At 51.4% G+C, this 23,425-nt stretch overlaps 1 protein-coding gene across 1 annotated transcript in view; it reads left to right on the forward strand.

The window, feature by feature from the left end:
• Positions 1-6,596: 6,596 nt before the first annotated feature.
• HBP1 (HMG-box transcription factor 1) overlaps positions 6,597-23,425 on the forward strand; it is a 164,696-nt gene continuing 147,867 nt past the window's right edge. The window contains exon 1 of the mRNA XM_063927061.1: positions 6,597-6,701. Coding sequence (XP_063783131.1) covers positions 6,687-6,701 — 15 coding nt within the window. The 5' untranslated portion in view covers positions 6,597-6,686. The remainder of the gene's footprint in view (positions 6,702-23,425) is intronic.

The raw sequence follows: 23,425 nt of genomic DNA on the forward strand, positions 1-23,425 counted from the left end.
CCAGGATGAGCCCACTTTCCTTGTGGAATGGGCCTTGACAGATTTAGGTTGTGGCAAGCCTGCCACAGAATGTGCAAGTTGAATTGTGCTACAAATCCAACGAGCAATCGTCTGCTTAGAAGCAGGAGCACCCATCTTGTTGGGTGCATACAATATAAACAGTGAGTCAGACTTTCTGACTCCCGCCGTTCTTGAAATATATATTTTCAATGCCCGGACTACGTCCAACAACTTGGAATCCTCCAAATCGTTAGTAGCCGCAGGCACCACAATAGGCTGGTTCAGGTGAAACGCTGACACCACCTTAGGCAGAAAATGAGGACGTGTCCGCAGTTCTGCCCTGTCCGTATGGAAAATCAGATATGGGCTCTTATATGATAAAGCCGCCAATTCTGATACTCTCCTGGCTGAAGCCAGGGCCAGTAGCATGGTTACTTTCCATGTAAGATACTTCAACTCCACCGATTTGAGCGGCTCAAACCAATGGGATTTGAGAAAATCCAAGACTACATTAAGATCCCACGGTGCCACTGGGGGCACAACCGGGGGCTGTATATGTAGTACTCCTTTTACAAAAGTCTGGACTTCAGGAACTGAAGCCAATTCTTTCTGGAAGAAAATCGACAGGGCCGAAATTTGAACCTTAATGGACCCCAATTTGAGGCCCATAGACAATCCTGTTTGCAGGAAATGTAGGAATCGACCCAGTTGAAATTCCTCCGTGGGGGCCTTCCTGGCCTCACACCACGCAACATATTTTCTCCAAATGCGGTGATAATGTTGTGCAGTCACCTCCTTCCTGGCTTTTACCAGTGTAGGAATGACCTCTTCCGGAATGCCTTTTTCCCTTAGAATTCGGCGTTCAACCGCCATGCCGTCAAACGCAGCCGCGGTAAGTCTTGGAATAGACACGGTCCCTGCTGAAGCAGGTCCGGTCTTAGAGGTAGAGGCCACGGATCCTCCGTGAGCATCTCTTGAAGTTCCGGGTACCAAGTTCTTCTTGGCCAATCCGGAGCCACTAGTATCGTTCTTACTCCCTTTTGCCGTATAATTCTCAGTACCTTTGGTATGAGAGGCAGAGGAGGGAACACATACACTGACTGGAACACCCACGGTGTTACCAGAGCGTCCACAGCTATTGCCTGAGGGTCTCTTGACCTGGCGCAATACCTGTCCAGTTTTTTGTTGAGGCGGGACGCCATCATATCCACCATTGGTTTTTCCCAACGGTTCACAATCATGTGGAAGACTTCTGGATGAAGTCCCCACTCTCCCGGGTGTAGATCGTGTCTGCTGAGGAAGTCTGCTTCCCAGTTGTCCACTCCCGGAATGAATACTGCTGACAGTGCTATCACATGATCTTCCGCCCAGCGAAGAATCCTTGCAGCTTCTGCCATTGCTGTCCTGCTTCTTGTGCCGCCCTGTCTGTTTACGTGGGCGACTGCCGTGATGTTGTCCGACTGGATCAACACCGGCTGACCCTGAAGCAGGGGTTTTGCCAGACTTAGAGCATTGTAAATCGCTCTTAGCTCCAGTATATTTATGTGAAGAGACATCTCCAGGCTTGACCATACTCCCTGGAAGTTCCTTCCCTGTGTGACCGCTCCCCAGCCTCTCAGACTGGCATCCGTGGTCACCAGGACCCAGTCCTGTATGCCGAATCTGCGGCCCTCTAACAGATGAGCACTCTGCAACCACCACAGAAGAGACACCCTTGTCCGTGGCGATAAGGTTATCCGCTGATGCATCTGCAGATGCGATCCGGACCATTTGTCCAGCAGATCCCACTGAAAAGTTCGTGCGTGGAATCTGCCGAATGGAATCGCTTCGTAAGAAGCCACCATCTTTCCCAGGACTCTTGTGCATCGATGCACAGACACTTTTCCTGGTTTTAGGAGGTTCCTGACAAGTTCGGATAACTCCCTGGCTTTCTCCTCCGGAAGAAACACCTTTTTCTGAACCGTGTCCAGAATCATTCCCAGGAACAGCAGACGTGTCGTCGGGGTCAACTGAGATTTTGGAAAATTCAGAATCCACCCGTGTTGTTGCAGCACTAGTTGGGTTAGTGCTACTCCGTCCTCCAGCTGTTCTCTGGACCTTGCCCTTATCAGGAGATCGTCCAAGTAAGGGATAATTAATACGCCTCTTCTTCGCAGAAGAATCATCATTTCGGCCATTACCTTGGTAAAGACCCGAGGTGCCGTGGACAATCCAAACGGCAGCGTCTGAAACTGATAATGACAGTTTTGCACCACGAACCTGAGGTACCCTTGATGTGAAGGGCAAATTGGGACATGTAGGTAAGCATCCTTTATGTCCAGGGACACCATAAAGTCCCCTTCTTCCAGATTCGCTATCACTGCTCTGAGTGACTCCATCTTGAACTTGAATTTTTGTATGTACAGGTTCAAAGATTTCAGATTTAGAATAGGTCTTACCGAGCCGTCCGGCTTCGGTACCACAAATAGCGTGGAGTAATACCCCTTTCCCTGTTGTAGGAGGGGTACCTTGACTATCACCTGCTGAGAAAACAGCTTGTGAATGGCTTCCAATACCGTCGCCCTGTCTGAGGGAGACGTTGGCAAAGCAGACTTTAGGAACCGGCGAGGGGGAGACTTCTCGAATTCCAACCTGTAACCCTGAGATACTACTTGCAGAATCCAGGGGTCCACCTGTGAGCAAGCCCACTGTGCGCTGAATTTCTTGAGTCGACCCCCCACCGCTCCTGAGTCCGCTTGTAAGGCCCCAGCGTCATGCTGAGGGCTTTGCAGAACCCTGGGAGGGCTTCTGTTCCTGGGCAGGGGCTGCTTGCTGCCCTCTCTTACCCCTTCCTCTGCCCCGAGGCAGATATGACTGTCCTTTTGTCCGCTTGTTCTTATAGGACCGAAAGGACTGCGGCTGAAAAGACGGTGTCTTTTTCTGTTGGGAGGGGGTCTGAGGTAAAAAGGTGGATTTTCCGGCAGTTGCCGTGGCCACCAGATCCGATAGACCGACGCCAAATAATTCCTCCCCTTTATACGGCAATACTTCCATATGTCGTTTGGAATCCGCATCACCTGACCACTGTCGCGTCCATAAACTCCTTCTGGCAGATATGGACATCGCATTTACTCTCGATGCCAGAGTGCAAATATCTCTCTGAGCATCTCGCATATAAAGGAAAGCATCTTTTAATTGCTCTATAGTCAATAAAATACTGTCCCTATCCAGGGTATCAATATTTTCAGTCAGGGAATCCAACCAGACGACCCCAGCACTGCACATCCAGGCTGAGGCGATGGCTGGTCGCAGTATAACACCAGTATGTGTGTATATACTTTTTAGGGTAGTTTCCATTCTCCTATCAGCTGGATCCCTGAGGGCGGCCGTATCAGGAGACGGTAACGCCACTTGTTTTGATAAGCGTGTGAGCGCCTTATCCACCCTAGGGGGTGTTTCCCAGCGCGCCCTAACCTCTGGCGGGAAAGGGTATAATGCTAATAACTTTTTTGAAATTAGCATTTTTCTATCTGGGTTAACCCACGCTTCATCACATACATCATTTAATTCCTCTGATTCAGGAAAAACTACAGGTAGTTTTTTCACCCCCCACATAATACCCCTTTTTGTGGTACTTGCAGTATCAGAGATATGCAAAGCCTCCTTCATTGCCGTGATCATATAACGTGTGGCCCTACTTGAAAATACGTTTGTTTCATCACCGTCGACACTAGATTCAGTGTCTGTGTCTGGGTCTGTGTCGACCGACTGAGGTAAAGGGCGCTTTACAGCCCCTGACGGTGTCTGAGACGCCTGGGCAGGTACTAACTGGTTTGCCGGCCGTCTCATGTCGTCAACTGATTTTTGTAATGTGCTGACATTATCACGTAATTCCATAAACAAAGCCATCCATTCCGGTGTCGACTCCCTGGGGGGTGACATCACCATTATCGGCAATTGCTCTGCCTCCACACCAACATCGTCCTCATACATGTCGACACACACGTACCGACACACAGCAGACACACAGGGAATGCTCTTATCGAAGACAGGACCCCACTAGCCCTTTGGGGAGACAGAGGGAGAGTTTGCCAGCACACACCCAAGCGCTATAATATATATGGGAACAACCTTATATAAGTGTTGTTCTTTATAGCAGCTTAAATATATCAAATATCGCCAAAAAAATGCCCCCCCTCTCTGTTTTACCCTGTTTCTGTAGTGCAGTGCAGGGGAGAGTCCTGGGAGCCTTCCTCACAGCGGAGCTGAGCAGGAAAATGGCGCTGTGTGCTGAGGAGAATAAGCTCCGCCCCCTATTTCGGCGGGCTTTTCTCCCGTGGTTTTAGATAACTGGCATGGGTTAAATACATACATATAGCCTCAATGGCTATATGTGATGTATTCTTTTGCCATAAGGTAATAAATATTGCTGCCCAGGGCGCCCCCAGCAGCGCCCTGCACCCTCCGTGACCGCTTGGTGTGAAGTGTGTGACAACAATGGCGCACAGCTGCAGTGCTGTGCGCTACCTTCATGAAGACTGAAGAGCCTTCTGCCGCCTGTTTCCGGACCTTCAATCTTCAGCATCTGTAAGGGGGGTCGGCGGCGCGGCTCCGGGACGAACCCCAGGGTGAGACCTGTGTTCCGACTCCCTCTGGAGCTAATGGTGTCCAGTAGCCTAAGAATCCAATCCATCCTGCACGCAGGTGAGTTGAAATTCTCTCCCCTAAGTCCCTCGATGCAGCGAGCCTGTTGCCAGCAGGACTCACTGAAAATAAAAAAACCTAAAAACTTTTTCTAAGCAGCTCTTTAGGAGAGCCACCTAGATTGCACCCTGCTCGGACGGGCACAAAAACCTAACTGAGGCTTGGAGGAGGGTCATAGGGGGAGGAGCCAGTACACACCACCTAATCCTAAAGCTTTATTTTTGTGCCCTGTCTCCTGCGGAGCCGCTATTCCCCATGGTCCTGACGGAGTCCCCAGCATCCACTTAGGACGTTAGAGAAATGATATGCGGCATGCCTATATTCTGTGTGTATTCCTGGAAATCACTGTAATGTAGCATTTCGTATACAGATACAGCCGCAGTCGCACACAGAATATAGGCATGCTGCATATCATTTTAATCAGCAGAAGCTGCTTGTGCATCCTAGCCACATAGTAATGCAAATAATATGCATTTTCATAAACAAAAGGCGCCCGACGTTAGCAGAGCTGCCAGCTGACTCATACCAGGCATCTCCTGCAGAACTAGCGGCGGTGCTAGGGGGCACCAGCCAAAATCTTGCCTAGGGCATCATATTGGTTAGGGCCGGCTATGGTAATCACCATTGATAACAAGCACTACAATCTGCAGCGCTAATTAGCCTCCTGCAGGACAGCATTAGGCTATAAGCAGAGGCAGAACTCTGGGAGGCAATGGAGTCATCTGCCGCCGGGCTCCTGCTCTGAAGGGGGGCACCTCTCCTCCCATTCTGTGACTTAATTGAATTAAGTTAATTGATACAGTAGCTGCCGCTATCTTTTCAGTGGCAGACTTCCTTACTGGTCCCTGCACCTTACAAATCACACCCTCTTTATTATACTGAATATACATATTTTACAAGTGTCATAGCCAGGATTAGAAACCACAACCTATTACACTGGAATCTGACACCTTACTGATGAAGTGGTTTGCTCCTGTACAGGAAATATGAGAATTTTAACTATATGAAGATACTTCTCTGACAATTACACGTAACTTCATATAGTTAGAATTCTCATGCTTCCTCTACAGGAGCAAATAACTCCATCAGTAAAGTGTCTGCTGTCAGTGTAACAGGTCATGGGTTCTAAACCTGGGTATGACTGCTAAGAAATGTGTGATTTAAAATAAAAGACAATTAAATGTATAAATACAGTATATACATTTCTTTCAGAACACCATACACACATATTTATCTTGCCTCCGGGCAACTGGGACGAATTTACGCCACTGGCTATAAGCACATCGTAACAGTTCATAAAATTAGGCAGAAAGTGCAGTTTCTATGTAATTTTATATATAAAATAACCCCTGATAAATAGGTCCCCGTTTGTGATTTATACCAAACAATCCAGTGCAAAGACTACCAATATCTTTAATTTGCTTTGCCAATTCCGACATGTAATTCATTATACTGCATCTCTGCATACAGTTTCCACAATGCCTGGACAACGTAGCAGCTGTTATATTTTCCACACTGCGTGACAGTGGAAAGTATGATTACCGTACAACCAGCGCCCTCTTTCAGCGACTGTATCATAATAACATGCAGCAGAATTTGATACACGTGTCCCTGTGACTCTTGTTTACAATCAGTAACCTAACGCGCAGTGCATTGTGGTAGCTGTAGTCCTCGGCGTAACGCCAGCGCATAGACATGAGAAGCGCGTTACGGCCACTGCGACTACAGCCCCCACACACTGACAGTCCTAAATCCCCGATCAATATTGACAAAACATTCCGATGCCAGCCAATCGGAAGGCTTACATTAGTGTGATTGTCATGCTTCTTCACCAATAAGTGGACGTCTCTTCTTCCACTGTGCAAGCCAATAGCTGAGAGACATAACTTTTAACCAATAGCAAATGTTATTACATTGATAGACGGATGTTTTGACTAATCAGAGTTCGAGCTGTCTTCTAACACCTGCCCCCAAAGGCATTTTATGGGGGTAGAGATTAGGTAATGGCGACGGGTTTGGTAAGTAGATAAAGAAAGTTTGTGTTGACAGGCGGTGTGTGTGGCCCGGCGTGCCCCGTGGGACCGTACTGTGACCCGCTTGTGGTGTCACCGGGCACTGAGGATCGGGCATTGTTGCCCGATTAGCCGTGGGACGGCGGCCAGCGTTGGGATCCGCTTGTGACGTTCATTGTTTTTGTCAGCGCTGTAACTGCCTCAGGCTGGGAGCGCGTTCATTCATTGCGGGGCAGGGGCCGGCCTGGCGCCCGGGCATTGTGCAGCGGCTGGGGTGAGCTACAGTGCCCGGGGCTCCGCTGAGTCTATGCTGCGCTCACCCTACAGCTGTTGCCGCTGGCAGCTCATTCATACACCGGACGCCCAGCGCTCTCTCCCCCTCCCCCACCCCCGTGTGCCCTAACGCGGGGAACTGCGTATAGGCGGCTCCCCGGCCCCGCTGCTTGTGCGGTGCGAGTGCGGGCTATATAGCCCCTGACCTGTTATCGCCCTGTCACCCGCTGCTGCCGCCAGTGACCTGTAGGGGGCGCTGTGCCCGGAGCTCGCCCATGTTTATCAGGCGTCACTTATGTAACAGTCACTGCGGGATGTATCAGTGTGACGGAGCGGGCCCGTGGCCTCCCTGCCTGCCCATCAGCGTGTGCGGGCACAGGGAGCGCTACGAGCCCATCTCTGCCACCCACATACAGCGCCATCGGGGTGTCACTGGCCACAGTGAATGAATGGGGGAGAGCTCTGCGCATGCGCGGGCAGCATATAAACAGGAACGTCACGTGACTATGCTGGAGTTCCCCCCTCCCCTCCTTTGGTTTCAGTTTCCTGATTTCTTCTTTTCCCCTCAGGACTTGGAGCCCCCACCCCGGCAGCTCATGAGCCCCGGCTGCTGGGTGTGATGTGGGGTACAAGGGGCCGCCCGGAGAGCTGCTGGGGCAGGGAGAGGGTCCAGTGCAGGACAATGCAGCCCCATGGGGATGCTGCTCCGAGATCGGGCTATGCCTGCTGTATGGGGAGAGCTGTAATGCTTCACATCTAGGCTGTTATGGAGACATGATTGTATATATGTGTTCTACGTGCCAGCAGTACCCACTGATCCAATCTTCGGTTCCTTTGTGACCTGAGGAGGAGATTTATCAAAACTTGGCGAGAGATAAAGTTCCAACGGATCAGCTCCTGTCATTTCTCAAGCACAGCCTGCAACATGGCGGTTAAGAGCTGATTGGTACTTTATCTTGCCCTTTGTCTCTGTCCCATTTATATTTGGAAGGTGGGGAATGTAGCATGTGCTATCTGGTGCATAAAGTTCAGAGTTTATATGATTTCCCCATATTCTGCTATACAATGTAACACAACCATTTTTGTGTTCAATATTTTGTATGCCTCCCAGTTTTTGACTGTCAGCACATTAGAACTTTTGCCCTGTTCTGCAAAAGCTGGGAAGTATGTTCAAAAATGGTAGCTGGTGATATGACTGAGGTGGTCCAGTGCTTGCATTGTGTTGGGATGCAGTCAGCATCCCAGCAGTCAGGTCACAGATGGCGAAACCCTGGCCACTTAAAGGCGAGTATTGGGGTGCTGGTTAGGCACTACAGGGGGGGGGGGGGGTGTAAGCTGCAGCTGCCACTTCCTTAGCTCTAGCTGCCACTCTAGGTGGTTTAGGGTAGGGGGGAGAGGTAAATTAAGTGCCCCATCCCCTGTTGGCATTCTAAAATTGGGGATGCTGCCGTCAGTCATGTGACCGCTGGCATTTGCTATCACGCCCATTGTGTCTATACCTACTTTTTGTATGGCACTGAACACACTTTCCCAATAAGGACAATCTTAAAACTGACAAGTATGTTACTGCTGTGGTGAGCAGTTTAACACTACTGCTTATCACTATCTGGTGTATCTAGTTTTCTTATCGCTGACATCACAGTGCCCTCTGTCCACACCATCTTGTGTGGGATTCTTATGGGCCCTACACACTGGTCGATACCAGTGAAAGATATGAACGATCTGGTTCATTAATGAACAAGATACCGTTCATATCTTTCAGTGTGTAGGCACCAGCGATGAACGATGTGCGGCCCTGCGCTCGTTCATCGCTGGTGTCAGCTCGTTTAAACATGCAGGCCAACATAGACAATCTCGTCCATATTAGCATGCAGTGCTATGGAGCCGAGTGACAGGGGGGCCCCGTCACCTCTCCCCCCGCCGCCGGGTCGCGCGTGTGCCGTATATCGTCCGTCGGGCAGCTCGGCGGCGGGTCGCTAGGTGTGTAGGGCCCTTAACTGTTACTGAGAAATGTAGTAAGTTGTTTATCTGCTGACTAGTAAGGTTATTAACTGCATGACCCATGTTATGGGCCACCAATCCACGACCTCGCTCAATGTCCTCCTGCATCGGCTAAGGATTGCACCACCTTCAGCATCTTGTTGGAGTCTCTCTTGTTCCTTTGCAAATGACTCCTGGATCCGTTGTCCTACGTAATGCATATAGAGTGCACAGAAGTACATGAGTACAGATACATATACTCATTCCATGCAATAGTGAGAAAAACACTGCAGTCACCGCGGGTTTGTGCTCATGGTTAACCAGGATGACAGTTCATGAGGCAATTAACATATTGAACATACAAACAAAAACTGTTTAGTGACATTGTATAGCTGACAGTGGTAAACAAGTGCCAGTATGTGTGCTTGTAACTGATAGTCAAGTCCACATGTAAAATAATTAAAAAGTAGTGTCACTCCCTAGTGTTCATACTAGTACCCTGCACCTGTCACAACTGGGGAGGCCAATCCCTGTGCCATTTTTTCAATCTCTGGTATCAGGATTGAAAAATGGTCTATCATGGGGTACCCGGGATTGGCGTTTCCCTGTGTGTTATGTGTGCCCCGCACACATAACTCACCATACACCGGGGGTGGGTGGGAAACTTCAACTTCTCTCTCCCGGTGATGGCGCAGCGTGACCTCTCACTGCACGTCACGCTGCGCTGGGGAGCCGGGAGGAGGAAGCCGGGCAGTGTCTGAGCGTCCTGAGGACGCTCAATGCTGATCCCTCAATCCCCGGGATTGGAGCCCAGCCGTTTTTGGGCCGAAATCCCTGGATCCCGCGATCCCAGCATTGGCCTCCCTAGTCACAACCCATGCAGTTCCTCTTTCCTGCCTGGGGTATTGCTCTCTGCTTTGGATGCTTCTAGTATTCTCTGGTCTGTATCTCTGTGCTGAGATAAAGAACAGAGTGTGTTAGAAGCACCAGAGCAGAGAGTGACACCCCAGGCTGGAAAGAGGAAGTGCACGGGTTGTTAGAGGTGCAGGGAGGTAGAATGAACACTAACTCCCATCGTGTATGCTTGGAGAGCAGTGGTGTCACCCCTATCGTGTATGCGTGGAGAGCTGTGGTGTCACTCCTATTGTGTATGCGTGGAGAGCTGTGGTGTCACTCCTATCGTGTATGCGTGGGGAGCAGTGGTGTCGCTCCTATCGTGTATGCGTGGGGAGCAGTGGTGTCACTCCTATCGTGTATGCGTGGGGAGCAGTGGTGTCACTCCTATCGTGTATGCGTGGGGAGCAGTGGTGTCACTCCTATCGTGTATGCGTGGGGAGCAGTGGTGTCACTCCTATCGTGTATGCGTGGGGAGCAGTGGTGTCACTCCTATCGTGTATGCGTGGGGAGCAGTGGTGTCACTCCTATCGTGTATGCGTGGGGAGCAGTGGTGTCACTCCTATCGTGTATGCGTGGGGAGCAGTGGTGTCACTCCTATCGTGTATGCGTGGGGAGCAGTGGTGTCACTCCTATCGTGTATGCGTGGGGAGCAGTGGTGTCACTCCTATCGTGTATGCGTGGGGAGCAGTGGTGTCACTCCTATCGTGTATGCGTGGGGAGCAGTGGTGTCACTCCTATCGTGTATGCGTGGGGGGCAGTGATGTCACTCCTATCGTGTATGCGTGGGGAGCAGTGGTGTCTCTCCTATCGTGTATGCGTGGGGAGCAGTGGTGTCTCTCCTATCGTGTATGCGTGGGAGGCAGTGGTGTCATTCCTATCGTGTATGCGTGGGGAGCAGTGGTGTCACTCCTATCGTGTATGCGTGGGGAGCAGTGGTGTCTCTCCTATCGTGTATGCGTGGGGGGCAGTGGTGTCACTCCTATCGTGTATGCGTGGGGAGCAGTGGTGTCACTCCTATCGTGTATGCGTGGGGAGCAGTGGTGTCACTCCTATCGTGTATGCGTGGGGAGCAGTGGTGTCACTCCTATCGTGTATGCGTGGGGAGCAGTGGTGTCACTACTATCGTGTATGCGTGGGGAGCAGTGGTGTCACTCCTATCGTGTATGCTTGGAGAGCAGTGGTGTCACTCCTATCGTGTATGCGTGGAGAGCAGTGGTGTCACTCCTATCGTGTATGCGTGGGGAGCAGTGGTGTCACTCCTATCGTGTATGCTTGGAGAGCAGTGGTGTCACTCCTATCGTGTATGCGTGGGGAGCAGTGGTGTCACTCCTATCGTGTATGCTTGGAGAGCAGTGGTGTCACTCCTATCGTGTATGCGTGGAGAGCAGTGGTGTCACTCCTATCGTGTATGCGTGGGGAGCAGTGGTGTCACTCCTATCGTGTATGCTTGGAGAGCAGTGGTGTCACTCCTATCGTGTATGCGTGGGGAGCAGTGGTGTCACTCCTATCGTGTATGCTTGGAGAGCAGTGGTGTCACTCCTATCGTGTATGCGTGGGGAGCAGTGGTGTCACTCCTATCGTGTATGCGTGGGGAGCAGTGGTGTCACTCCTATCGTGTATGCTTGGAGAGCAGTGGTGTCACTCCTATCGTGTATGCGTGGAGAGCAGTGGTGTCACTCCTATCGTGTATGCGTGGGGGGCAGTGGTGTCACTCCTATCGTGTATGCGTGGGGAGCAGTGGTGTCACTCCTATCGTGTATGCGTGGGGAGCAGTGGTGTCACTCCTATCGTGTATGCGTGGGGAGCAGTGGTGTCACTCCTATCGTGTATGCGTGGGGAGCAGTGGTGTCACTCCTATCGTGTATGCGTGGGGAGCAGTGGTGTCACTCCTATCGTGTATGCGTGGGGAGCAGTGGTGTCACTCCTATCGTGTATGCGTGGGGAGCAGTGGTGTCACTCCTATCGTGTATGCGTGGGGGGCAGTGATGTCACTCCTATCGTGTATGCGTGGGGAGCAGTGGTGTCACTCCTATCGTGTATGCGTGGGGAGCAGTGGTGTCACTCCTATCGTGTATGCGTGGGGAGCAGTGGTGTCTCTCCTATCGTGTATGCGTGGGGAGCAGTGGTGTCACTACTATCGTGTATGCGTGGGGAGCAGTGGTGTCACTCCTATCGTGTATGCGTGGGGAGCAGTGGTGTCACTCCTATCGTGTATGCGTGGGGAGCAGTGGTGTCACTCCTATCGTGTATGCGTGGGGAGCAGTGGTGTCACTCCTATCGTGTATGCGTGGGGAGCAGTGGTGTCACTCCTATCGTGTATGCGTGGGGGGCAGTGATGTCACTCCTATCGTGTATGCGTGGGGAGCAGTGGTGTCACTCCTATCGTGTATGCGTGGGGAGCAGTGGTGTCACTCCTATCGTGTATGCGTGGGGGGCAGTGGTGTCACTCCTATCGTGTATGCGTGGGGAGCAGTGGTGTCACTCCTATCGTGTATGCTTGGAGAGCAGTGGTGTCACCCCTATCGTGTATGCGTGGGGGGCAGTGGTGTCACTCCTATCGTGTATGCGTGGGGAGCAGTGGTGTCACTCCTATCGTGTATGCGTGGGGAGCAGTGGTGCCACTACTATCGTGTATGCTTGGAGAGCAGTGGTGTCACTCCTATCGTGTATGCGTGGGGAGCAGTGGTGTCACTCCTATCGTGTATGCGTGGGGAGCAGTGGTGTCACTCCTATCGTGTATGCGTGGGGAGCAGTGGTGTCACTCCTATCGTGTATGCGTGGGGAGCAGTGGTGTCACTCCTATCGTGTATGCGTGGGGAGCAGTGGTGTCACTCCTATCGTGTATGCGTGGGGAGCAGTGGTGTCACCCCTATCGTGTATGCGTGGGGAGCAGTGGTGTCACCCCTATCGTGTATGCGTGGGGAGCAGTGGTGTCACTCCTATCGTGTATGCGTGGGGAGCAGTGGTGTCACTCCTATCGTGTATGCGTGGGGAGCAGTGGTGTCACTCCTATCGTGTATGCGTGGGGAGCAGTGGTGTCACTCCTATCGTGTATGCGTGGGGAGCAGTGGTGTCACTCCTATCGTGTATGCGTGGGGAGCAGTGGTGTCACTCCTATCGTGTATGCGTGGGGAGCAGTGGTGTCACTCCTATCGTGTATGCGTGGGGAGCAGTGGTGTCACTCCTATCGTGTATGCGTGGGGAGCAGTGGTGTCACTCCTATCGTGTATGCGTGGGGAGCAGTGGTGTCACTCCTATCGTGTATGCGTGGGGGGCAGTGATGTCACTCCTATCGTGTATGCGTGGGGAGCAGTGGTGTCTCTCCTATCGTGTATGCGTGGGGAGCAGTGGTGTCTCTCCTATCGTGTATGCGTGGGAGGCAGTGGTGTCATTCCTATCGTGTATGCGTGGGGAGCAGTGGTGTCACTCCTATCGTGTATGCGTGGGGAGCAGTGGTGTCTCTCCTATCGTGTATGCGTGGGGGGCAGTGGTGTCACTCCTATCGTGTATGCGTGGGGAGCAGTGGTGTCACTCCTATCGTGTATGCGTGGGGAGCAGTGGTGTCACTCCTATCGTGTATGCGTGGGGAGCAGTGGTGTCACTACTATCGTGTATGCGTGGGGAGCAGTGGTGTCACTCCTATCGTGTATGCTTGGAGAGCAGTGGTGTCACTCCTATCGTGTATGCGTGGGGAGCAGTGGTGTCACTCCTATCGTGTATGCTTGGAGAGCAGTGGTGTCACTCCTATCGTGTATGCGTGGAGAGCAGTGGTGTCACTCCTATCGTGTATGCGTGGGGAGCAGTGGTGTCACTCCTATCGTGTATGCTTGGAGAGCAGTGGTGTCACTCCTATCGTGTATGCGTGGGGAGCAGTGGTGTCACTCCTATCGTGTATGCTTGGAGAGCAGTGGTGTCACTCCTATCGTGTATGCGTGGGGAGCAGTGGTGTCACTCCTATCGTGTATGCGTGGGGAGCAGTGGTGTCACTCCTATCGTGTATGCTTGGAGAGCAGTGGTGTCACTCCTATCGTGTATGCGTGGAGAGCAGTGGTGTCACTCCTATCGTGTATGCGTGGGGGGCAGTGGTGTCACTCCTATCGTGTATGCGTGGGGAGCAGTGGTGTCACTCCTATCGTGTATGCGTGGGGAGCAGTGGTGTCACTCCTATCGTGTATGCGTGGGGGGCAGTGGTGTCACTCCTATCGTGTATGCGTGGGGAGCAGTGGTGTCACTCCTATCGTGTATGCTTGGAGAGCAGTGGTGTCACCCCTATCGTGTATGCGTGGGGGGCAGTGGTGTCACTCCTATCGTGTATGCGTGGGGAGCAGTGGTGTCACTCCTATCGTGTATGCGTGGGGAGCAGTGGTGCCACTACTATCGTGTATGCTTGGAGAGCAGTGGTGTCACTCCTATCGTGTATGCGTGGGGAGCAGTGGTGTCACTCCTATCGTGTATGCGTGGGGAGCAGTGGTGTCACTCCTATCGTGTATGCGTGGGGAGCAGTGGTGTCACTCCTATCGTGTATGCGTGGGGAGCAGTGGTGTCACTCCTATCGTGTATGCGTGGGGAGCAGTGGTGTCACTCCTATCGTGTATGCGTGGGGAGCAGTGGTGTCACCCCTATCGTGTATGCGTGGGGAGCAGTGGTGTCACCCCTATCGTGTATGCGTGGGGAGCAGTGGTGTCACTCCTATCGTGTATGCGTGGGGGGCAGTGATGTCACTCCTATCGTGTATGCGTGGGGAGCAGTGGTGCCACTACTATCGTGTATGCGTGGGGAGCAGTGGTGTCACTCCTATCGTGTATGCGTGGGGGGCAGTGATGTCACTCCTATCGTGTATGCGTGGGGAGCAGTGGTGTCACTCCTATCGTGTATGCGTGGGGAGCAGTGATGTCACTCCTATCGTGTATGCGTGGGGAGCAGTGGTGTCACTCCTATCGTGTATGCGTGGGGAGCAGTGGTGTCACTCCTATCGTGTATGCGTGGGGAGCAGTGGTGTCACTCCTATCGTGTATGCGTGGGGAGCAGTGGTGTCACTCCTATCGTGTATGCGTGGGGAGCAGTGGTGTCACTCCTATCGTGTATGCGTGGGGAGCAGTGGTGTCACTCCTATCGTGTATGCGTGGGGAGCAGTGGTGTCACTCCTATCGTGTATGCGTGGGGGGCAGTGGTGTCACTCCTATCGTGTATGCGTGGGGGGCAGTGGTGTCACTCCTATCGTGTATGCGTGGGGAGCAGTGGTGTCACTCCTATCGTGTATGCGTGGGGAGCAGTGGTGTCACTCCTATCGTGTATGCGTGGGGAGCAGTGGTGTCACTCCTATCGTGTATGCGTGGGGAGCAGTGGTGTCACTCCTATCGTGTATGCGTGGGGAGCAGTGGTGTCACTCCTATCGTGTATGCTTGGAGAGCAGTGGTGTCACCCCTATCGTGTATGCGTGGAGAGCAGTGGTGTCACTCCTATCGTGTATGCGTGGGGAGCAGTGGTGTCACTCCTATCGTGTATGCGTGGGGAGCAGTGGTGTCACTCCTATCGTGTATGCGTGGGGAGCAGTGGTGTCACTCCTATCGTGTATGCGTGGGGAGCAGTGGTGTCACTCCTATCGTGTATGCGTGGGGGGCAGTGATGTCACTCCTATCGTGTATGCGTGGGGAGCAGTGGTGTCACTCCTATCGTGTATGCGTGGGGAGCAGTGGTGTCACTCCTATCGTGTATGCGTGGGGAGCAGTGGTGTCACTCCTATCGTGTATGCGTGGGGAGCAGTGGTGTCTCTCCTATCGTGTATGCGTGGGGAGCAGTGGTGTCTCTCCTATCGTGTATGCGTGGGGAGCAGTGGTGTCACTACTATCGTGTATGCGTGGGGAGCAGTGGTGTCACTCCTATCGTGTATGCGTGGGGAGCAGTGGTGTCACTCCTATCGTGTATGCGTGGGGAGCAGTGGTGTCACTCCTATCGTGTATGCGTGGGGAGCAGTGGTGTCACTCCTATCGTGTATGCGTGGGGAGCAGTGGTGTCACTCCTATCGTGTATGCGTGGGGGGCAGTGGTGTCACTCCTATCGTGTATGCGTGGGGAGCAGTGGTGTCACTCCTATCGTGTATGCGTGGGGAGCAGTGGTGTCACTCCTATCGTGTATGCGTGGGGAGCAGTGGTGTCACCCCTATCGTGTATGCGTGGGGAGCAGTGGTGTCACTCCTATCGTGTATGCGTGGGGGGCAGTGATGTCACTCCTATCGTGTATGCGTGGGGAGCAGTGGTGTCACTCCTATCGTGTATGCGTGGGGAGCAGTGGTGTCACTCCTATCGTGTATGCGTGGGGAGCAGTGGTGTCACTCCTATCGTGTATGCGTGGGGGGCAGTGATGTCACTCCTATCGTGTATGCGTGGGGAGCAGTGGTGTCACTCCTATCGTGTATGCGTGGGGAGCAGTGGTGTCACTCCTATCGTGTATGCGTGGGGAGCAGTGGTGTCACTCCTATCGTGTATGCGTGGGGAGCAGTGGTGTCTCTCCTATCGTGTATGCGTGGGGAGCAGTGGTGTCACTCCTATCGTGTATGCGTGGGGAGCAGTGGTGTCACTCCTATCGTGTATGCGTGGAGAGCTGTGGTGTCACTCCTATCGTGTATGCGTGGAGAGCAGTGGTGTCACTCCTATCGTGTATGCGTGGGGAGCAGTGGTGTCACTCCTATCGTGTATGCGTGGGGAGCAGTGGTGTCACTCCTATCGTGTATGCGTGGGGAGCAGTGGTGTCACTCCTATCGTGTATGCGTGGAGAGCAGTGGTGTCACTCCTATCGTGTATGCGTGGGGAGCAGTGGTGTCACTCCTATCGTGTATGCGTGGGGGGCAGTGATGTCACTCCTATCGTGTATGCGTGGAGAGCAGTGGTGTCACTCCTATCGTGTATGCGTGGGGAGCAGTGGTGTCACTACTATCGTGTATGCGTGGGGAGCAGTGGTGTCACTCCTATCGTGTATGCGTGGGGAGCAGGGATGCCTCAATTACTGTACTATGATGAAGGAATGTATTAACTGTCAGAATGGGTGAAACCTGAATATTAAGGGTTGTTACATATTATTTGTATGCAATAATTTGGGCACCCCATGGTCAAATTGAGGGTTTCGTTGAACCTCTGAATAGACACAATCTACAGTATGCAGGGTACAAACTTGGCTGTTTCTTCACATTTTAATTCACTTGTTTGCTGAATTTAACAATTGAAAAAAAACAGGTACCCATTTAACAGCGAGTTTTAACTATTTAAAACTCGCTGTGTATAATAACTGGTTCTACAGCCAGTCCGCTGTTATTTTTCAAACACACGACAGGAGCCGATTGGCTGGAACACCATTTGTCACACGCAGCAAGTTTTAAATCGCTAAAACTCGTTGATAAATTGGCCCCATAGTCTCGGTTAGTACTGATGGGTTGTTTATTTTTTATAGCCAGTTAAGAGTTTTTCTATTTGCATTTTAAGATTTTTTTGTTGCTCAAATAGTATTTTGGTTTCTTGTATGCACTGCAGCAGTATTTCCCAACCTCTCTCCTCAAGCCACATAAACAGTCCAAGTTTTAAGGATAGCCATGTTGAGCATAGATTATTTAATTAGTAACTTTCTGTAGTTATTTTTTATTAAAACCATTTGTGCTCAAGCATAGCTATCCTTAAAACCTGGAATGTTAGTGTACCTGGAGGACCGAGGTTGGGAATCGCTGCACTATAGGTTCGAGATCTCTGCTCAGAGTTTCAGTACTTATGTAATTAGGTTTGGTACAGTGAAGGTCATTACAGAGCAGTCAATCTTTAGTTCCTCATAAACCTGCTGTTTCTCCAAACTCAGGATCACTAGCACCTAGGATTTTAGTGTTTACTTGAACCCCTTCTTCCTTCCACACAGACTGTAATTCTGCTGCCATATATAATCTCATTGCATAATCCTTCCACCTCCATGCTTGGCAGTTTACAAGGTATTCCTTTCTTTAAAATGCTGTTGAGTTTTGTGATTAGTTTGCAGGAAAGGTTTGTGTCTGATGGCTTTTTTATGGTGATAATGTGTAATAATGCTGGGCTGTGGACTCCAACAGCAGCTAAAAAGTTCTGCAGGCCATGTGCCATGATTTTAGGTTTTCTTTGAATTTGTGATCAGTTTAATACGTATATTTCTTGTGTGACAAGGATCACATACACCAATGTAAAAGTTCCAAATGACTTATGGTTTATTTCTCCACAGTTTCCAAGACAGATCTTAGCACAATGTTAGCAGGTTACAGGCAAGTCATAGGTTATAGCACAGGTCACAGAAAGTCACGCAAACAGCAGATCTAGGACTCCTAACACTAGCCAACCCCTTTGCCCTTCACCTGGGCAACTAATTCACCATCAGGAGCCCTGTCTCTTGTGATGAAAACCTTTTTAAAACAAACCGACAGGTGTCTGTAATCATGTCTGCTGCTGCTCAGGCTTGAACATCCAAAATAATAACCTGGATTGGATCTCGCATCCAGTAGTTCTATAACCATGTTGGGTTTGTGCTGTTCCTGTCGCACTTGATAATCCAAATATTGCCTAGATTCCCTTCATTTAACATTTCTGACAGTGGACATTTCACACTGGGATTCTGTATAGGTTACTGTATATACTCGAGTATAAATCGACCCGAATATATGCCGAGGCACCTAATTTTACCACAAAAACTGGGAAAAATTATTGACTCGAGTATAAGCCTAGGGTGGGAAATGCACGGTGCCAGGGGTTTTCATGCTCAGGGTGTCATGCTCGTTGCCAGGGGTTTCATGCGGTAGGTGTTATGCTTGTTGCCAGGGGGTAATGCTTGTTGCTAGGGCTGTGCCCCCAGTGCCACATATACCCGCAGTGACAGATATCCCCCCACAGTGCCAGATAAAAACATGCCCCCAGTAGTTGTGCCCCCTCTTTCTTTGCCCCCAGTAGTTGTGCCCCCTCTTTCTGTGCCCCCTCTTTCTTTGCCTCCAGTAGTTGTGCCCCCTCTTTATTTGCTCCCTGTCGCTGTGCCCCCATCGCCGCTTACACACACACACACACACACACACAAAATAATAAAAACAATACCACTGCCCCGCTCCTGCTTCCCGACCGCTGCTGCTGCTGCTCTGTCCGTCCGTCTGGCCGCTCGCCCGCCTGCTCCTCTCTATGGGAGAGACGTCATGACGTCTCTCCCATAGCAGCGCCGCACAGACACTAGAGGTCAATAATGACCTCTAGTGTCTGTCCCTGGAGCCGGCTGCAGCGGACGCCCACACAGCCCATGGCGTCTGCTGCGGCCATGAGCTGACTCGAGTATAAGCCGAGGGGGGCTTTTTCAGCATAGAAAAATGTGCTGAAAAAGTCGGCTTATACTCGAGTATATACGGTATATCTTTTGCTACAGCTTTCCCCTACCTTACAGTTGATTTTCTATCTTTATTTTCTCTGACGTCCTAGTGGATGCTGGGACTCCGTCAGGACCATGGGGAATAGCGGCTCCGCAGGAGACAGGGCACAAAATTTAAAAGTTTGACCACTAGGTGGTGTGTACTGGCTCCTCCCCCTATGACCCTCCTCCAAGCCTCAGTTAGGTTTTTGTGCCCGTCCGAGCAGGGTGCAATCTAGGTGGCTCTCCTAAAGAGCTGCTTAGAAAAAGTTTGTTAGGTTTTTTATTTTCAGTGAGTCCTGCTGGCAACAGGCTCACTGCAACGAGGGACTTAGGGGAGAAGAAGTGAACTCACCTGCGTGCAGGATGGATTTGCTTCTTAGGCTACTGGACACTAGCTCCAGAGGGACGATCACAGGTACAGCCTGGATGGGTCACCGGAGCCGCGCCGCCGACCCCCTTGCAGATGCCGAATATAGAAGAGGTCCAGAAACCGGCGGCAGAAGACGTCTCAGTCTTCATGAGGTAGCGCACAGCACTGCAGCTGTGCGCCATTGCTCTCCGCACACTTCACACCAGCGGTCACTGAGGGTGCAGGGCGCTGGGGGGGGCGCCCTGGGCAGCAATGTAATATACCTATTCTGGCTAAAATATATCACATATAGCCCCTGGGGCTATATGGATGTATTTAACTCCTGCCAGGTTCCAAAAAAACCGGGAGAAGAAGCCCGCCGAAAAGGGGGCGGGTCCTATTCTCCTCAGCACACAGCGCCATTTTCCTGCCCAGCTCCGCTGCGAGGAAGGCTCCCAGGACTCTCCCCTGCACTGCACTACAGAAACAGGGTAAAAACAGAGAGGGGGGGCACTTATTGGCGATATTTATAATATTTGAGCTGCTATAAAGGGAACACACTTATTAAGGTTGTCCCTATATATATTTATAGCGCTTGGGTGTGTGCTGGCAAACTCTCCCTCTGTCTCCCCAAAGGGCTAGTGGGGTCCTGTCTTCTATCAGAGCATTCCCTGTGTGTCTGCTGTGTGTCGGTACGTGTGTGTCGACATGTATGAGGACGATGTTGGCGTGGAGGCGGAGCAATTGCCTGTAATGGTGATGTCACCCCCTAGGGAGTCGACACCAGAATGGATGGCTTTGTTTATGGAATTACAGGATAGTGTCAGCACGCTACAAAAGTCGGTTGACGACATGAGACAGCCGGCAAACCAGTTAGTACCTGTCCAGGCGTCTCAGACACTGTCAGGGGCTGTAAAACGCCCTTTACCTCAGTCGGTCGACACAGACCCTGACACTGAATCCAGTGTCGACGGTGAAGAAACAAACGTATTTTCCAGTAGGGCCACACGTTATATGATCACGGCAATGAAGGAGGCTTTGCATATCTCTGATACTGCAAGTACCACAAAAAGGGGTATTATGTGGGGTGTGAAAAAACTACCGATAGTTTTTCCTGAATCAGAGGAACTGAATGAAGTGTGTGATGAAGCGTGGGTTACCCCAGATAGAAAACTGCTAATTTCAAAGAAGTTATTGGCATTATACCCTTTCCCGCCAGAGGTTAGGGCGCGCTGGGAAACACCTCCTAGGGTGGATAAGGCGCTCACACGCTTATCAAGTTAAAGGATGCATTTCTTTATATGTGAGATGCACAGAGAGATATTTGCACTCTGGCATCAAGAGTAAGTGCGATGTCCATATCTGCCAGAAGAAGTTTATGGACGCGCCAGTGGTCAGGTGATGCGGATTCCAAACGACATATGGAAGTATTGTCGTATAAGGGGGAGGAATTATTTGGGGTCGGTCTATCGGATCTGGTGGCCACGGCAACGGCCGGAAAATCCACCTTTTTACCCCAGGTCACCTCCCAGCAGAAAAAGCCGCAGGCTTTTCAGCCGCAGTCCTTTCGTTCCTATAAGAACAAACGAGCAAAAGGACATTCCTATTTGCCCCGAGGCAAAGGAAAGGGTAAGAGACTGCAACAAGCAGCTCCTTCCCAGGAGCAGAAGCCCTCCCCGGCTTCTACAAAGGCGTCAGCATGACGCTGGGACCTTACAAGCAGACTCAGGGGCGGTGGGGGGTCGCCTCAAACATTTCAGCGCACAGTGGGCTCACTCGCAGGTGGACCCCTGGATCCTGCAGGTAGTATCTCAGGGTTACAGGTTGGAATTCGAGAAGTCCCCTCCTCGCCGTTTCCTAAAGTCTGCTTTGCCAACGTCTCCCTCCGACAGGGCGACGGTATTGGAGGCCATTCACAAGCTGTATTCTCAGCAGGTGATAGTCAAGGTACCCCTCCTACAACAGGGACAGGGGTATTACTCCACGCTATTTGTGGTACCGAAGCCGGACGGTTCAGTAAGACCGATTCTAAATCTAAAATCTCTGAACCTGTACATACAAAAATTCAAGTTCAAGATGGAGTCACTCAGAGCAGTGATAGCGAATCTGGAAGAAGGGGATCTTATGGTGTCCTTGGACATCAAGGATGCTTACCTTCATGTTCCAATTTGTCCTTCACACCAAGGGTACCTCAGGTTCGTGGTCCAAAACTGTCATTATCAGTTTCAGACGCTGCCGTTTGGATTGTCCACGGCACCCCGGGTCTTTACCAAGGTAATGGCCGAAATGATGATCCTTCTTCGAAGAGAAGGCGTCTTAATTATCCCTTACTTGGACGATCTCCTGATAAGGGCAAGATCCAGAGAACAGCTGGAGGTCGGAGTAGCACTAACCCAAGTAGTGCTCCAACAACACGGGTGGATTCTGAATTTTCCAAAATCCCAACTGATCCCGACGACACGTCTGTTGTTCCTAGGGATGATTCTGGACACTGTTCAGAAAAAGGTATTTCTTCCGGAGGAGAAAGCCAGGGAGTTATCCGATCTAGTCAGGAACCTCCTAAAACCAGGAAAAGTATCTGTGCATCAATGCACAAGAGTCCTGGGAAAAATGGTAGCTTCTTACGAAGCGATTCCATTCGGCAGATTCCATGCACGAACTTTTCAGTGGGATCTGCTGGACAAATGGTCCGGATCGCATCTGCAGATGCATCAGCGGATAAAATTGTCCACAAGGACAAGAGTGTCTCTGCTATGGTGGTTGCAGAGTGCTCATCTGTTAGAGGGCCGCAGATTCGGCATACAGAACTGGGTCCTAGTGATCACGGATGCCAGCCTGAGAGGCTGGGGAGCGGTCACACAGGGAAGAAACTTCCAGGGCGTGTGGTCAAGCCTGGAGACGTCTCTTCACATAAATATACTGGAGCTAAGAGCAATCTACAATGCTCTAAGCCTGGCAAAACCTCTGCTTCAGGGTCAGCCGGTGTTGATTCAGTCGGACAACATCACGGCAGTCGCCCACGTAAACAGACAGGGCGGCACAAGAAGCAGGAGGGCAATGGCAGAAGCTGCAAGGATTCTCCGCTGGGCAGAAAATCATGTGTTAGCACTGTCAGCTGTGTTCATCCCGGGAGTGGACAACTGGGAAGCAGACTTCCTCAGCAGACACGATCTGCACCCGGGAGAGTGGGGACTTCATCCAGAAGTCTTCCACATGATTGTGGTCCATTGGGAAAGACCAATGGTGGACATGATGGCGTCCCGCCTCAACAAAAAACTGGACAGGTATTGCGCCAGGTCAAGAGACCCTCAGGCAATAGCTGTAGACGCTCTGGTAACACCATGGGTGTACCAGTCAGTGTATGTGTTTCCTCCTCTGCCTCTCATACCAAAAGTACTGAGAATTATACGGCAAAGGGGAGTAAGAACGATACTCAGGGCTCCGGATTGGCCAAGAAGAACTTGGTACCCGGAACTTCAGGAGATGCTCACGGAAGATCCGTGGCCTCTACCTCTAAGACGGGACCTGCTTCAGCAGGGACCGTGTCTATTCCAAGACTTACCGCGGCTGCGTTTGACGGCATGGCGGTTGAACGCCGAATCCTAAGGGAAAAAGGCATTCCGGAAGAGGTCATCCCTACCCTGGTAAAAGCCAGGAAGGAGGTGACTGCACAACATTATCACCGCATTTGGAGAAAATATGTTGCGTGGTGTGAGGCCAGGAAGGCCCCGACGGAGGAATTTCAACTGGGTCGATTCCTACATTTCCTGCAAACAGGATTGTCTATGGGCCTCAAATTAGGGTCCATTAAGGTTCAAATTTCGGCCCTGTCGATTTTCTT

The sequence above is a fragment of the Pseudophryne corroboree genome, chromosome 6 (assembly GCF_028390025.1).
Source record: "Pseudophryne corroboree isolate aPseCor3 chromosome 6, aPseCor3.hap2, whole genome shotgun sequence".
Taxonomy (NCBI): Eukaryota; Metazoa; Chordata; class Amphibia; order Anura; family Myobatrachidae; genus Pseudophryne; species Pseudophryne corroboree.